Source organism: Lontra canadensis, unplaced genomic scaffold, assembly GCF_010015895.1.
Source record: "Lontra canadensis isolate GAN:19392208 unplaced genomic scaffold, GSC_riverotter_1.0 scaffold7, whole genome shotgun sequence".
Taxonomy (NCBI): Eukaryota; Metazoa; Chordata; class Mammalia; order Carnivora; family Mustelidae; genus Lontra; species Lontra canadensis.
Genome location: NW_022631001.1, coordinates 12,971,508 through 12,987,522, shown reverse-complemented (window position 1 = coordinate 12,987,522; position 16,015 = coordinate 12,971,508). Strand labels below are relative to the sequence as shown.

At 49.4% G+C, this 16,015-nt stretch overlaps 1 protein-coding gene across 1 annotated transcript; it reads right to left on the bottom strand.

Annotated features, from left to right (window-relative positions):
• Nucleotides 1-4,054: 4,054 nt before the first annotated feature.
• Nucleotides 4,055-8,581, bottom strand: FZD4 (frizzled class receptor 4). Its single transcript, XM_032852856.1, has 2 exons — nt 8,148-8,581; nt 4,055-6,024 (listed from the first exon to the last, which is right to left on the bottom strand). Exons 1-2 carry the CDS (start codon nt 8,430-8,432, stop codon nt 4,696-4,698), a joined length of 1,614 nt encoding a protein of 537 aa, XP_032708747.1. The 5' UTR covers nt 8,433-8,581; the 3' UTR covers nt 4,055-4,695.
• Nucleotides 8,582-16,015: the final 7,434 nt, after the last annotated feature.

Genomic DNA, 16,015 nt, shown 5'->3' with positions numbered 1-16,015 from the left:
GTTCTCAAAACATCCCTGTGAGGTAGGAAAAAATTCAGAACCACCTAGATACCCCAGTGGGGAAGACAGCGAGAGAGCGGCCTCCCCCTCCCAAAGCACACAACCAGGTTGGGGCCCAAGCCCATGAGTAGGACGTGGAGAGGAGCACATCCTGGGGGAGAAGACAGACCAGTCTTTGGGGAGCAGAGCTGCTCCCGCCCCTCTTCTCAGCTCTTCTGAGAGGACAGTGGTCAGATACTGAATATGGCAGGAGATCAAGGAGCCACCAAAGCTTGGAGGACATGGCTCACAGAGGACCCCAAACAGGCCCTCTCCCAACTGCCTGGGCAAATACGAGGAATTCGCTGGTGCAAAGAAGAAGAAGGGAAGTAAGATAAATCAGAAACAGGAACAGGCTGCTACAGGGCAAATGGGCCACCGGAGGGGAAGAGGCCTGTTGGAGAGGGTCAGGGTTCACTTCCCTCTCGGGGAGAGTCAGCGGGCCATGACCGCACATGCGTGTGATAAGATGCAGTGGCAGAGAGCTCTGAGCAGGCCACAGGGAAACAAAATCCATTATTTAAGGCTCTGGTACCTGATCCTTGGGAGGAGCAAAATGCTCTTCTAGGAGATTCCAAGATCTATGACCTAGGCCCAGAGGAAAATGATAACCTGGGTCCTTCGCCCAACATTAGGAAAATCAGAGGAGGACTCAACCCAAATACAATAAAAGAACACCCAGAACTGTTGAGTCCAGTGACTGGACATAACTGGCTGGAAAGGCCACTAACTCCCTCCAATCTCTCCCATCACAGAATGAAAATCAGGACATAGCTCGATCCTGGGGGCTCCTTCCAAAGTCCGTGCTCTGTGGCTCTCCCCACTGACTGCTGCTAGGGCCACCTCCCCAGAAGCCACAGGCCACACCAGCCTGGTGACATCCCGGTAAACCGAGTCTGTGCTCCAGGGCTGAGGCTGGTGAGCTCCTCCATGTCCTCAGGTCCCAGCTCCATTGCTAACACAGTAAGGCCTGAATTCAGTGACCGGGAACGCTGGGGGGTGGGAGGGCACCAGAGAAGACAGAGCTCAGGGTGCTGGTAAAGTCACAATTCAGAACATCAACACAGAAGTTGTCCTGATCCTGGGTTTGAGGGTGCTGATGAGGGAGTGACTGGGGAGAGGAAAGTCAGAGAGCATCTCAGGGAAAGAAACAGCGGCACTGCCTTCTGTGGTTTCAGGACCCTGAGCAAACTGGTGGCTCAGAAGCCTTCTTAGAGTTCAGGAAATGGGAGGAAAAGGATATGAATCAACCAAGTAGCTCAACCAGACGGTTCTGGCCAGTTGCACCCTACCCCGTGCTCCTCGGCCCTGAAGGGTCGCCTTTGCGAAGAGAAAGAGGGGCTTGCCAGAGTGGAGGGTGGACACAGGTGCCCTGGGACCCCATTGAATAAAATCTCCAGAGGCCAAGGCGTTTGGGGGGAAGCTACAATCATCCCTACTTATTCTAGATTTCAAAAAACCCCAGCCCTAACCTTTTCCCTAGCAAGATGTCCTCAGATTCCCCTGCACACGTCACACGAAACACCCTGAGCCCTGAGCGGCCTGCCCCCCCCCCATCCCCACGAGGTGTGGGAGCTCACATCCTTTCGGCCAGTGTTCAGTGTTTTCCTGGGGGATCTCCACAGAGCTGGTCATGAAACTGGGCTGAGGCATCCTGTCAAAACCCCTGGAGCTGACGAGCGGGGAATCGTGGGGAGGGATGAGAGAGATAGGAAAGGCAGAAAGACCCAGGAAGTGGTTGATGGGTTGGAGACTGTGAAACAGAGGCCCGTCTTCCAAGAGCAACACTCGGCAGACCCAGGCACATCCTCAGTCCAGGCCAGTGGGGAGGACAAAGCCTGCACTCCTCCACGTCCCCAAAGATGCCTAACAACGGGGCTTTACACAGAGTGGGCACTCATAAATGTGCCAATAATTGACTTTTTTTTTTTTTTAAACAGATACCAGCTGAAGAGGTGATGCAGTCACGTCAAGGTAACGCGTAACTGACCGCAGCCACAAAGCTCTTTTCCTGAAACTGTAAACACTCTCCATTGTCTGGAATGTGAAAGGAAAGGCCCACAGCCCTGTGACACAGCTAGGGCTCCTAATCCCGGCTGCACGGAGGGCCACTTCCGGTCAAATGGACTTTCCCCCGAGAAGGCCAGACATTTGCGGAAGGGACGTGTTTGCTCCCGAACTCGGACAGAGCGGTTCACCCAAGCCCTCTTATTATTATTATTTCATTTCTCACAGATATCGAGCACCTACTCTGTGCCGGGCCCTCTGCCGGGTGCTGCCCGGGTCACACGACCACCGAGCCATCAGAAACACAAGCGCCTGACGGAGGCCTACAGTCGTAAAGTGAGGCCAGTGCCCCGGCTGCACGGTCCTTCTTCCCCTTCCTGGGCTGGAGTCTCCGCGCAACTCCCAGGACGCTGGAGCGGAGCGTGAGTAAGGGCAGGCCCTGCCCCTGGGTGAACGTTCCCGGGCCCTGGGCAGCTCTGGGAACTGTCTGCAAGCAGCACAGGGAGTTCACATTTGTATTCCAGAGGCGACACGGTCTCAGATGGAGTTCAACGGGCCCTTCTGGGGATCATTTCTCATGCTCCTGGAACCCTGACCCGGAGTCCAGCCAAGGTACTGGGGCTTGGCACGCGCACACACACACACACCAGGGACCCTCCGCACCCAGTCAGCAACTGTCCTCAGAGCCCGGAGACTTTCCCTCCCAAAATACACAACAGACCTTCTATGCATCTTTACCTCAGACGGCTCAGGAGCCCCAGAAAACAAAGAAAGCAAAGTGTCAAACCACAGCTCAAAAAGGATGGGAAAGGACACATGTATTTCCAGAATCTGACCACCTATTAGGGAATCTGAGTCCATGGAAATGTTTTTCCACAAAGAAATGTGATAAAAGAGTTTTCCTACCTGTTTCTGAAAGGGGGGTGGGGTGGGGCATGAATAAATAATAAGTGAGTCATTGCAAAGTAGTTGCTGAAGCAAAATAGGTATGAGCTACAAGGACCTGTGACATTGTCAACCATTTGTCCCGGAGATCTGGCGATTAGAAGGCCTAAGGCAGGTTAAGAGAGAGTCCAGTTACAATTTTAAAAGAATTGCAACTTTTTGAGAGGCTGCTAGGGGGGTACCCCATTGTGAGGAACATAAAGCATAACTTTTAAAAGCTCTGGATACCCCTGCAAAAGGCAATTAAGACCTGTGTTGTTAAGAGTTTGCAGTTCACTTCATATGGTCTACACTTTATTCCCTACTAACCAACCCAGCTCCTGGCTGGGATCCTAGAGATTCATTAGCACCATATAAATACTCCGGGCCACACCGCCTCCAATGAAATCTTATAAGGAGCCTTTGCCAATTACTAGGAAGCAATTCTGCACCGAGTAGTTGGATTAGCTGTCCTTAGTTCTCTCTACAGAACAGAAAAGTCTTCATGCTGGTCATAGACTAGACTGATAACATTCTTATGCTAAAGAAAAGAAAGGCACTATCATTCTGAGAATGCAAGCTGACCATGGTTTTAAAGTCAGTCGAGTATACTATTATGTCATGGTCCAAGAATGTGCTTTTAATTGTAATTGACACACACAAATTACACAGCTAATCTGTGTGAATGCAAAGTTGCCAAGAAACTTAACATTTTAGCTCTTCCAGACTGGCGTCTGCATAGATGTAATCACACAAAGTAAAATATATTAAGTCTCCATTGCTCAATGCAACAGGTCTCCGGGGTCGGTAAGGTAAGTCGACTTGATAAATCTCATTTTCCTCTGAATTAAATGATTGTCAGAAAGTGAATCACCCTTACTTTCCCCCTCATTAGGCATGCTGCTGTGCAAAAGAAAAAAAAAAGAAAAAAAAATCCTATAAAAATACCTATTTTGAGTCATTAATGCAAAACGAAGAAAACAGCAGCAGTCTAAAACAGGGATGTTGAAATTTAAGAGGAAGAGACAGAAGAAAAATCTACTGGATACCTTACGTGTGTTTGTACAGTACTTTTGTTTTTTTTTTTTTTTCAAACAATTCTGTTTTATGACAAAGGCACTGAAAGGTTCTGACACCACCTCTTGAGAGAGCAATCCACAAAGCCCTAAACAGCAGACAGCACAGCACAGAAACTGTTTATGTTAGATCAGCCCAACTATAAAACTCTTGTAACACTTGTCTGAACCCAGTGTCTCCAGTGTTTAGAGATTGCTTTGCTATCTGAAAGACCCAGTTAGTATTTAAGATTTTAAGGGTTAAAAAAGTTAATCTTTCTCCTTGCGAGTTACCTACTCACAGCCCAGATCTCACTCTGCAGGGAAAAGCAGTATCGCCCTGGACCCTCCTGGAATCGAGACAGGACCTCCACGCTCCAAGCTGCGACCTGCTAAAGTGATCAATGTTTTGATTTTTCACAGCTTTGAAAGCCTCTAACTGGCTTTTCCATTTTGGATCGTTCCAAAGTCTGCAGCAAAATCATTCCTTTTATGATGCAGGGGAGTGGCGGGGGGCGGGGGCAGGTGGCAGTGGCTTATAGGGGTCACTGATGTGTTGCCAGTTTGCTCAAACTGAGATACACTGCAGGAAACTTTTAGTCGCACTTGCGCCAAAATGCTAGCATTCCCCCCACCTTCAAAATTTGGAAAGCATGGAGCCCGGGTAGCCTTATACCACAGTTTCGTTGCCTTTCCCAGGCTTCACCCAACCGTTCCCTCGCTTTTCTCTCTTTACCTTCCCAGAATTCACCAATCTGTTAGAACACTTCTGCCAGGTGTGCAGAGTCTTGGCAGACCAAATCCACATGCCTGAGGTGATGCCCACCAGCAAAGACATAAAAATCTTCAACATTTCCACCGCCATATTGGAGTCATCTGCAGAATACCGGAAGAGCGCCCAGTTGGAGATTTCATAGAAATAGCAGGCAATCACACATGTGGCAGGCACCGTGTACAGGACCGAGAAGACCCCGATCTTAACCATCAGCCTTTCCAACTTGTCTGTCTTTGTCCCATCCTTTTGCAGATTGGATCGAATTTTGAACAAGGCCACTAAACCAGCAGCGATGAACAGGGTTCCAATCACCAAATACGTGAAGAGGGGAGCCACCACAAAACCTGTGAGGGCATCGAGGTTTTGGTTCCCGACGTAGCACAGGCCGGTCAGTTCGTCTGCATCCACTAGCCTCATAATCAAGATGACAATGGTTTTCACAGCAGGGATGGCCCAGGCAGCGATGTGGAAATAAGAGCTGTGCATCTCGATGGCCTCGTGACCCCATTTGAGTCCCGCGGCCAAAAACCAAGTGAGCGTCAGAATAACCCACCAGATGGAACTGGCCATTCCAAAAAAGTACATCAGCAAGAAAATGATTGCACATCCTGTGTTCTTAAGTCCTTCTTGGATGAGAACAGGTTCTGCTGCCTCTTCAAAATCGCAGGATATCCTTTCCCGGCCTACAGTCAGCCTGACAATATAAGCAATGCTATAAATATTATAGCACATACTGAGAAATATGATGGGGCGCTCAGGGTAGGAGAACCTGGAGGAATCGATCAGGAAGGTGAGCACGGTGAAGGCGGTGGAGATGAAGCACAGGCTGGCCCACACGGCCATCCAGATGTCCGTGAACTCCTTGGCCGAGCGGCTGTACAAGCCAGCATCATAGCCACACTTGAGAACACAGTTCAGGCTCCTTTTCACCCAGATGTACTGATCCGAGTTGGTACCTACGGAGTGGCACTCTTCCCCAGGCTGGAGGGGGGTTTTGTGAGGTAAGGGCACCTCCTCATCACCCGGCCCTTCCATGCACATGTGGTTGTGGTCATTCTGGGGTGGGAATTTGCTGCAGTTCAGGCTCTCGGGCCAGGCAAAGCCAAATTCCTTCAGGACGGGTTCACAGCGCCTCTTGACTGAAAGACACATGCCCCCACACGGGCCGATGGGGATGTTGATCTTCTCTGTGCACATTGGCACGTAAACCGAACAAAGGAAGAACTGGAAAAGTAATGAAATGAACAAAGAAAACAATGACTTGGAAGTCTGACCATATGCTTGCACGAAGCGGAGTCGAATGCTTCCAGGCAAAAGTACTTATCAACTTTTAAACCAGCTATAGGGACTCTGACTGTTTACTCTGACCTCAGACTAGGGTGCTTAAAAAAATCCATCGCATGCACACTTTGCTTCCTGGGTTCTAGCAATCCTTTCCCGGAGACCGTCAATAAATAAATATATAAAAAGGGCCTGAAGAATTACATCACCCCTTTTTTGCATAACGCTTAAGAAAATAAACCTTAGGACTTGACTTTGCATCTCCCTCTTTCAAAGAGCTGAACAGACTAATCGAATGACTGGGTCATTCTGGTGATGGGGTAATTTATTTTGGTCCTCACTTCTTTATCACCATAAAAATAAATGTAAAAAAAATTATAGATCCGGCTTTTCTCCTATTTATATTCTCTCTTTTCTCTACTTTATCCCCTCAAATTTATTTTGTTAATCAGTCCCATACTGAAACAGAAAATGTCCTAATTGAGACACTGGTGGACCCAAGGATGGGGTGCAGGTTGGGGTCTCTGGTCACCAGGGCTTTGTTTGGCCAGATTTCCTCAATGAATAATAATAAAGCATAATAGGAAAATATAAATATCAGGTCTCTGGAACAGCAGTACCAGCAGGACAGAGTCCAGTTGCTGTCCTCAATTCCTCCAGCATTGATAAACAGTCAGCTTGGCTCCTTACAGATGTTGTCTATGAAGTCTAGAGTTACAAGTCACTATTTTCCAGCATGTAAAGGGATCCAGTCCTGTCCTTCAAAACAGCTTGGCTGCTTCCCCAGGATACATGTAATTAAAAATATATATCCCTGCAAAAGCTGTTTCTCCAACAAAATTGCCACTGATGTCAGGATATGTGCTGTTTCCAAACTGAGAGCTAGTGGATCATTTCTGAAGCTTTTATAACCTGGTTCTAAAGTTCTGAACACTCCAAAGGGAGTGTTTCAGCAGCAACAGGTCTAATCCCGACCATCTTTCTGAAACCACAGTCCAACTTTTTAAAATGACCTGTGTAAAAACACACACCTACTAAGTAAGCTGCCTGCCTATTTCTTATCTCTTGGAAGCTATAACCACAATCATGGATTTCTGAAGCTTTCAGCCTGGACAACTACCCTCTGTTTTTCTTCCCAAGTTCTCTCTTGTCTAAATTTCTAAAACTCACTCAGAGCCTCACCAACCAAAACACAACCAGTGCTAACCTTTTTAAAAAAATCTCTTTCGGTTCCTTTTTTTAAAAAAATGAATGGGTTCTTGGTTTTGTAAGATTATAACCACCCTGTATATGCAAATTATTTCTTCACCTATTGTAGGTTGAACATTTTCCCTATCATTACAGAAGCTTTAAAACTTTTAATGACTGGAAAAAAAAAAAAAACAACCTTCCAATATGCCAATCACCTTCCTGGAGCTTGACCACACACTATCACCTTTTCCCCAAACTGTGTTTTCTCTCCACCAAATCCTAAACCTGCCCTCAACCCTGAGGATCAGAACGCTCTCAAGCCACCCAACCATTCCTTCCTGCATGACCTCTAAAGTCATGCGGGACGACGCGAGGAGGGGTCGCTCCGCAGAAAACGCGGCAGGGGGGTTTCATTTAATAAGCCACCCCAAAATATGAGGGAGAAAGAAGGTCTGAGAGGGAGAAGTTCCCGGCTCCTTATCTCTCCTTCCAAGTCTTAGTTGCAGCTGGCTGCCCTGCTGGGGACTCGCCCACCGAACAGCGGCCGCCAAAATCCTTGGCAAAGATAACCCTCAGCTCCACTGGGGTTAGGGGCTTGGCTAGACACGGGTGAGCAGGGGAGAAAAACGGAAGGGCGGGGTGTAAGAGTGGGTTCTTTCGCAGGCCAGATGACTTACACAACGTTTTGGCTTCCAGTCCCTGAGAAGGGACAGAAAAGTGGGGGTGGGGTTGTAAATCACTTTTCCAGGATAGTTTTACCCTTCAGCCTTGGAAGGGGGCAGAGGGTTTGGCTTGGCAAGGGCTCCACGTGTTAGCTTGGGGCGTCCCTGCCCAAGGGGTCCCGTCCCGCTAGGGGTGGGGGTGGGGGCGCCCACCTGCAGCTGGCTGGAGCAGCCGTACTGGATGAGCGGCGTGAAAGTTGTCAGTTGCAGCTCGGCGTCTGTCTGCAGCTCGTGCCCCACCAGGTTGGGCATCTTGGTCACGTTGTAGCCCAGGTTCTGGCACATGGAGATGCGGATGGGGTCGCAGCGCCGCTCCTCCTCGTCCCCGAAGCCCCGCGCTGGCTCCAGGAGCAGCAGCAACAGCAGCAGCAGCCTCAGACTGAGATCGACGCCCCCGGGCGCCCCCGGGACGCTCGGCACTGCGCCCCGCCAGGCCATGGCCAGAGCCGGGGGCGGCGGCGGCGGGAGGTGGTCCAGCAGACACCCCCAGTTTGCACGGAGGCGCCGGCTGCCCGCGCTGCTCCCAGCTCCCGGGAAGGGAGTGTGATAAGGCGCCAAGGGCGAAGAAGGGGCAGCGGCCGGGTCTTCGGCAGCTGCGCGCGACTGTGTGGGATATTAGACGCCCGTGGCGGGGGCCGAAGGACAGACTGCGAGGGTCATGGCTGCAGGCGGAGAGCCCCCTAGCCCCTAGCCGGCGCCGGCCGCGTCCACTCTGCGTCTGGGCGAACACCGCCAGCACCCAGCACCGCGCCGCTCTCACCGCCCCAGCCCTCCGCGGCGCTGTGGAGGTTCGCTGGGCGGTGGCGGGGCGGGACGGACAGCGCGCCTCTCCAATGGCCGGGCGCTGTGGGCAGCGAGGGGCGGGGCCGCCTGCCGCTGGGAGGGTCAGGCCCCCGCCCGCCCGCCCGCCCGCCAGCCCCCCTCCCGCGTCCCTCCGTCCCTCCCTCCCGGAGCGCCCCGCCCGGCTTCCCGGCTCTCACTTTCCTCCCACCCGGTTCGCGGCGCTCGGGGGCCAGGCGGGGATGGAGCGGAGTTGCTCCCGCTGGGCCAGCCTGCCCCCTCCTCTCCCAGGTGAGAAACGCTCCCAGATCAGTCGGCTACCTTTCCTTCCCCTCTTCCGGCTGTCACCTCAGCCCGGGACTACCTACCTATCAGGCAGAGAAACGTGCACAAAGAACACAGGATTTCGATTTACAAACGTTGTGGCTTTAAATCCCAGCTGTGTGACCTTGAGCAAATTGCTCAACCTCTCGGCGTCCGTTTCCTCACCCGTAAAGAGACTTGGGAGGATTAGAGGTAATGCGTAAAAGGCTTAGACCCGTGCCTGGTACAACGCAGGCTCGCAGCTATTTTCACTGCTAACTTGCTTGGGTTGGAGCCGGGCCGCGTCTCCCCGCCCCCAGACTCGGCCGGACCTGCGCCCGGGAGCTGCCTGTCTCCAGCCGCGAGTGGGGGAGGCGCCCCGGAGCAGCCGACCAGCCGACGGTCTCGCGCTCCGATTTCCTCACCGTATGAAATGAAATTCCACAGGGGGATTCGAAAGGAAATGAGACCGGGACGCTCCGTGCTTCTCGGCCCGCCGCCCTTCCTGTCTCGGGGACACGGTTTCTAAATAAGGTTGGGAGGGTGAGAGGGCGGGAGGGGAGAGGCTTGACCTGTGCACGGGAGGCGAAGAAGGCGCACAACCGCCGGGGGTACTCTTTCCCCCAGCCTCGCGTGCATCCCTCCAGGGCAGCCTGCATCTCTAACTTATTCTGCTGCTGCGAAGGGCCCTGGAGGCCTGGGGATCATGGGACCGCTGTTTTGATCTAATTTTCTTCCCGCCTCTCATTCTCAGCCTCCCGGACCCCACTGCCTACCCCGTGGGTGGAGGTTTGTGTTAGTTCACCCTTTCCCTTTCCAGTCGTACCAGTGAAAACCTCAGCAGGTGGATTTCTAAGCCTTTACTTATTGCTTGACTGTGGTAAAGCTGCTCTGCCTCTCTGAGCTTCAAATGGGCCATCTGTAAAATAAGGAAATTCATGTCTACCCCACACAGTTGTTCCAAGAGTTAAATGAGAATGCCGGTAATCATTTAGCACAGTGTCTGGCACATACAGAGTAAGTGCCAAATAACTTGGTTTTTGTTGTTCTGAGGCGACCTCCTGCTTTGCAGCCTGGTCCCAAAGACACCTCCTTCAGCCCAGGTCTGAAAATCTGAAGAAAGAGCTTTCTCCTCTCTTCTTGAGATCTTTTTGGCCAACACTTGCCAGGGTTTTCCTGGGGCTTGGTGACAGGGACCAGGTATGTATGCATGTTTGTATCCTCTATTTCAGCCAAGTCTGGCAGATGGCAGAGGTTGGATACAAGTTGGAAGGATATCTGTTCCACTCATGTGGTGCTCCTGTTTTGCTTTTTAGTTTTAGTTTTCATATACTGGCAACTAGACTTGATTGAGGGCAAGAATGGAATCAAGTTGTTTTGGTTTTTGGCTCTGTACCTAGAACTGTGTTAGGCACATAAAAGCTGCTTTGCCTCCAGCCATCATCACAACCTCCCAGGGAAGGAAACTCTATTAGCCCCTTAAAGAGATGAAGAAACTGAGGCTAGAACCAAAGTAATAGAAAATGAAAGAACAAGATGAAAGAACAAGCAAACTAGGGCCCAAGGAGGACCCTTGAAGATGGGAGGCAGGGTTATTTCTCTAGAAATATTTCCAGCTGGAAGCTTACATACTCAACAGTAGGGTTGCCTCTTTTGTTTGACTGTGCTGAGTAATGCAGGAGACCATAGGCCCACAGAGGTGAATAAATGATGAGATGAATGAAACAAGTGAATAGGTGATCCCCACCCTCTAGGAACTCACAGGAGGAGGCAAAGAAGAAACAGACAACTGTAACACAGTGTGGTAAGTACACTGAGAGAGAATGGTGGGTAAAGTGAGGATGGAGGTAGCGGAGGTTACAGGGCTCTTCAGAGGCAGATGGCCTGCGGTATTCTGAGCTACTTGCAAAGCAAAGTTAGTGTGCAATGGGCACTTCTCCTGACACGTTTACAGGACAGGGAGGAAGGCTTGCCATGTACTGAAGGCATTCATACATGGTTTATTGAACGATGAACTCCGCGAGGTCAGGGAGCAGCACAGGGCCTGGCATGCAGAAAGAACACCATCAGTGTTGGAGGAAGCAATGCTGTTATCAGACTGACAACCAAGAACTTCCATAGAGCACTTACTCTGTGCCAGATACTGGGTCATATGCTTTCTGTGCATTAGTCCATTTATTTCACACAGCGGCTTGAGAAAACTGGTGTCTGGGAGGTTAAACAATTTGTTCAAGATCACGCAGTAAGTGACAGGGGACTCAGACGCGTGGCTGCGTGGCCCAGAAGTTCATGGGCATGGTACTGCTCTCACAGGGGAAACCGCTGGACACTCCACCCAATCCCTAGTTACAGACGACCCTTTTGCAATCTGGACTTCTTCCTAGCTTTGGCATCCCTGCCCTGGCTTGCTCGAAGCACTGTCTCCTTTGAGGACGCTGGAAGAAGCCCCTTCCCCGGCAGAAGCTTTTCCTGTCAACAGCTTTTCTTTTTTGGGCATGGAACTCATCGCAGGTATTTTCCAAAAAAGAAAGCCAGGGGAATCACATTTCAGTCTGAATGTGGAAAGAAAACAAAGACCACGACTTAGAGCTAAGTCTGAATGGCCTGGAGCCCCTCAGCCTCGCCTCTCACAGAGCGGTTTACACAGTCGCCAGTCTGCTCCGGTGACAGGCCTGGCATGTTTGTCTTTGTTGCAGAAAACACTTCCCTGAGGGAGTTCCAGGCAGAGGGCTCTCCGCCCTGTGACAGGCAGAGCTTGTAGGAGAGGAGCAGAAGATGGGGACAGGGCAGTGGAACCCTCCATTAACCTAAAGGGCAGGCTGGGGGCCCCTAGTGGCTCTGGCCTGAGGGCCTGGGCAGCTTCCTCTGTCCGCTCGCTCGCTGAGTGGGAAGGAGGCAGCCACTTTGGAGCTGCAACAAATGTGACTTCAGCAGGCCGCCCAGCAGTTGGAGGGCTCTCTATTTGCATCTAATGAGAGGCTGGGTTCTAATTAACTCCTGTGATGTGTTAATTTTTCAACCTGACATTTTCTGCTCTAATAGATTCTTGTAATGGTTTCTAAATTAAAGGCTGCATTTGAAGACTAGGGTTTAGGTTAAAATCCACCACCTAGGGGGGTGGGGGGCCGTAAACATCCTTTCCCTCCTAAGGAAAACGTCTCATTTGCCGTTCTTTGCTAACCCAATTAAGTGCTGAAGTACTCACCCCGGAGCCTGCTTTTTATTTCCTGCTAAACAACCCAGCTAATCCATATTCAGTAGCTTCCAAGAGAAGTCTTATTCCAACCACTCAAGAAGAAACCAGCTTCTTTGAATATGGACAGAACATTTAGAACTCACAAAGAGCAGTCTTGGTAGAAAATGCAAGAAAATGGTTCATTATTATCCTGTTTGGTTTCTGAGGGGAAAATTCACTGGGACCAAAACTTCATAAGGACTGGGAATTTATCGAAGAACAAGGGGAGCATGGGGAGAAGCCAGGCCCCATCCCATCAGTTTATAGATAGTCTGGGTACTGTGTCTCCCTCTGCACCCAAACTAGTTATGAACAAAAACATGTGTACTTGAGTAAAGCAAAGGGAACCCCAATCTTGCTCAAAGTTGAGGAATCACGGGCCCGAAGAGGAGAGACAAACCTCGGCCTTCTTATCACTTGCGCCACTAGCCCAGGGAGAAACAAGACCAGAGAAGTCTTGAATGTCAGGGAATCAAAGCCCTGTTGTTCCCCCTACCAAGCATAAGATAATACAGAGGACAGTCTTATTTGTTGGTAGTGATGGTCTAATATACAGATGGGCAACTTCGAACCCACACAGGAGGCAAAAAAACTACCAATATACTTCATACCTCTACGACTTCATTTCATTTCAGTATTTGTCAGTCAAACCAGTAGCAAATGTTTAGTGATAGGTTCTTGTGGACATGTCACTAAGCAGAGTCCTGGGACGTTTGGAGGCATTGGAATGTGGTTCTGGCCTCCAGTGAGCTTACAGCCACATTAGAAGAGACAAAGACACAAGGCCCAGAGTGAAAGTTATTTATAATTAAGTGCTTTTTCTTGAGCTCCCTTACTCATTCTGAGTTTGGGGGTTTTGTTTTGGTATCAGTTTTTGTTTGGCTTGGTCTTAACCCCTTTCACAGTCCTTCAAGGTCAGAGGCTGTGTCTTCTTCATCATTGTGTTCCTGAACAACGCAGAGTTTACCTTATGCGTCTGCGGCACTCGTTAGATGCTTTTTGAATAAAATGAATAGTTCAGGCTATAAGTGCTCTAATTCTTCAGAAAAAGAGAGCCTTCATTATGTTCGGGGTACAGGAGGCCATCAAAATGCAACCCAGCTGGTTCTGGAATGATGGTCAAGTCTACTGTATAGGCAGTGCCTACAGGACAGCTTTCTGCTTTCTTCAGAACTCAAAAGTTTTGCCAATCACTGTGTGTGTGTGTGTGTGTGTGTGTGTGTGTGTGTGTGTGTGTGTGTGCAGGTTCTTAAATATTTTAAGGTAGAAAAATGCCTTGGCTAGAATTGTTGTTTGATTCAGAAGCCTGTTTCTAAACTTCATGAATCAGCCCAAGATATTCTCTTAGCATTGTTCATTGGCTAGTTGACCACTGATCTCAATATTGTCCACAGAAGGCATTAGGAATCATATAGGCCCTATATGTAGGAGTATCCAGGCAAAGATTTCTAAGTCAGGAGATCACCTATAAGTAGTAAGTTTGTAGAAAAATTGAAATGTGAGCCTAGCTGTGTGTGACTTTCCAAGAGACCCAGGGAAGCATGGCAGGGAAAGCACCTGTAATAATAATCTCACAGGCAGTGTTCTCATCAGTTGATACAGGTGAGAAATGAACAGTAATAAAAATAATGTAAAATAATGAAAAAGTGTGAACCAGCCACCTGCTGTGGATAAACATGAACTAGACTAGACATGGTGTCAGGTGGTGGTTTTAAAACATAGCCTCAAGTTCTTCGACATTCCTCCCATTGAAGGGGAGAATTTATATTTCCTCCCCTTGAATTTGGGAAGGCTTGTGACTTCTGCACCCAATAGAATACAGTATAAGTGACACCAGGTGACTTCCAAAGCTATGTCATAAAAGGCCATGCAGATTCTTCCTTATTTGCTGGGAGGTTGGCTTTGGGGCTCTGAGCAGCCCTCTAAGTGGTTCAGCTACTTTGAGACCACCTGCCAGTGTTCCAGTTGACAGTGCCAGGTAAACCTCTCCTTCAGCTCCCCCGGGCTGTGCACCAGAAGTATGAATGGAGAAACCATCTTGGAAGTAGGTTCTCTGGTCCCAGAGGTTCCTACCCCCAGCCGTTGAGTCATCTCAACTCAGACATCGTGGAGCATAGAAGAACCACCCTTGCTGTGCCTTTTGCAAATCTCTGACACAAAAAGTCCATCACGATGATTGTTTTATGCCTGTCCAAGTCCATTTGGACTGATATAATCCAACACCTCACATTTATTTCTCACGGTTCTGGATATTAAGAGCTTCAAGATCAAGGTACCTGCAGAGGCAGTATTAGTAAGAGCCCATTTCCTGGTTCCTAGATGGCTATCTCTTTGCTGTGCCCTTCCAGTGCAGAAGGGATGAGGGGACTCCCTGGGGGTTTCTTTTATAAGGACTCTGCTCTTGTGACCTAATCACCTCTCAAAGCTCTTACCTCCAAAGGAGAGAGTGACTCAGCTAGAAAAAGAACGAAGATGACCCAAAGGTACATAAAGGGACTTATATCCTCTCTTGGGAAGAAGGATAGACTGCTTTCAGTTGCATGAGGGACCCTTGGGTTATGTTAAGTGAAAGCATGATTTTGCTATTATCTTCAACAGCTACATGTGATTTTAAAAGGTGTGTCTGAATGCCAGGTTGACAAGGAGTAGATTCTGGTGGTGGCTCTGTGCTATTTTGCTATAGTGGAACTGGTTTGTCAAAATTCCCTTCCCTACATGATTCCAGATGGGGACTGGTCACAAGAGAAATTAGCATAAGACTGGAGAGGTGGGAAGCAAAGTCCTGTTTTCTACTCTGAAAGTCACAGTTGGGTACCTTCATGACGTTGAGTCAGCTGGCTGTCTTATGGGCAGGGACAGCACTCTGACCTGCGTGAGCTCGTCTTCAGCTGCTCTGAGTCTTGGGCTAGGTGCATGATAGCTCCATGGTTAAGGACTCTAGCTTCTGCAAGTCACCTGCATCGAGATTAGAGATGGTTAGACAGACTTGGCATCCGGTTTGTCCCTGTGTGTTCCGATTTGCCCTTGACTTCCCAAACTTTCCTTCTTGATTGCAGGGCTAGCTGATCTCTCAGATTTTGGGCCCAACGCCAGGCACAGAGGCAATGACTTACATAAAGTACTTCACTGGTTTTCACAGTTTTGTGAGGTCTAGTCCTTGCTATAAATTGCTTATTCTACCTCACTCACAGTGACTCTGCTTCTCCGAGCACCTGGTGATATATCCCATCAAATATCCCATCAAATATCCCATCAAAATGTTTGAAGGATGTAGCTCTGGAAGCTGCCTTAGAGTTCATTTGGCCCACTCCTCATTTTATAAATGGGGAAACTGAGGCCCAAAAGGTGACTTGCCCAAGTGGCACATTAATAACGAGTGCTTGAACCAGTTTGCTAACCTGCTCTGTGACACTCTAAGAATTTGGCAGATTTCTTTTTGACTTACGGGATTGTGACTGGCCTGCTACACCAGGTCATATTATCTACAGCATGCATTTAACGGAGCCTCTTCTGTCTGGCACTTTGTGAGGTGTTTGCTTAAGTCACCTCATTGAATCCACATGCCCTCCAGAAGATATCCTAAATTTGAGTCCTCTCCACTCTCTATCTCCACCACCACAAACTGTCCAGTCCCCATCTGCTCTCACGTGGAGTCTCCCGACAGACCTCTCCCCACCACTGCTCATTAACAATCTCTTCTCTA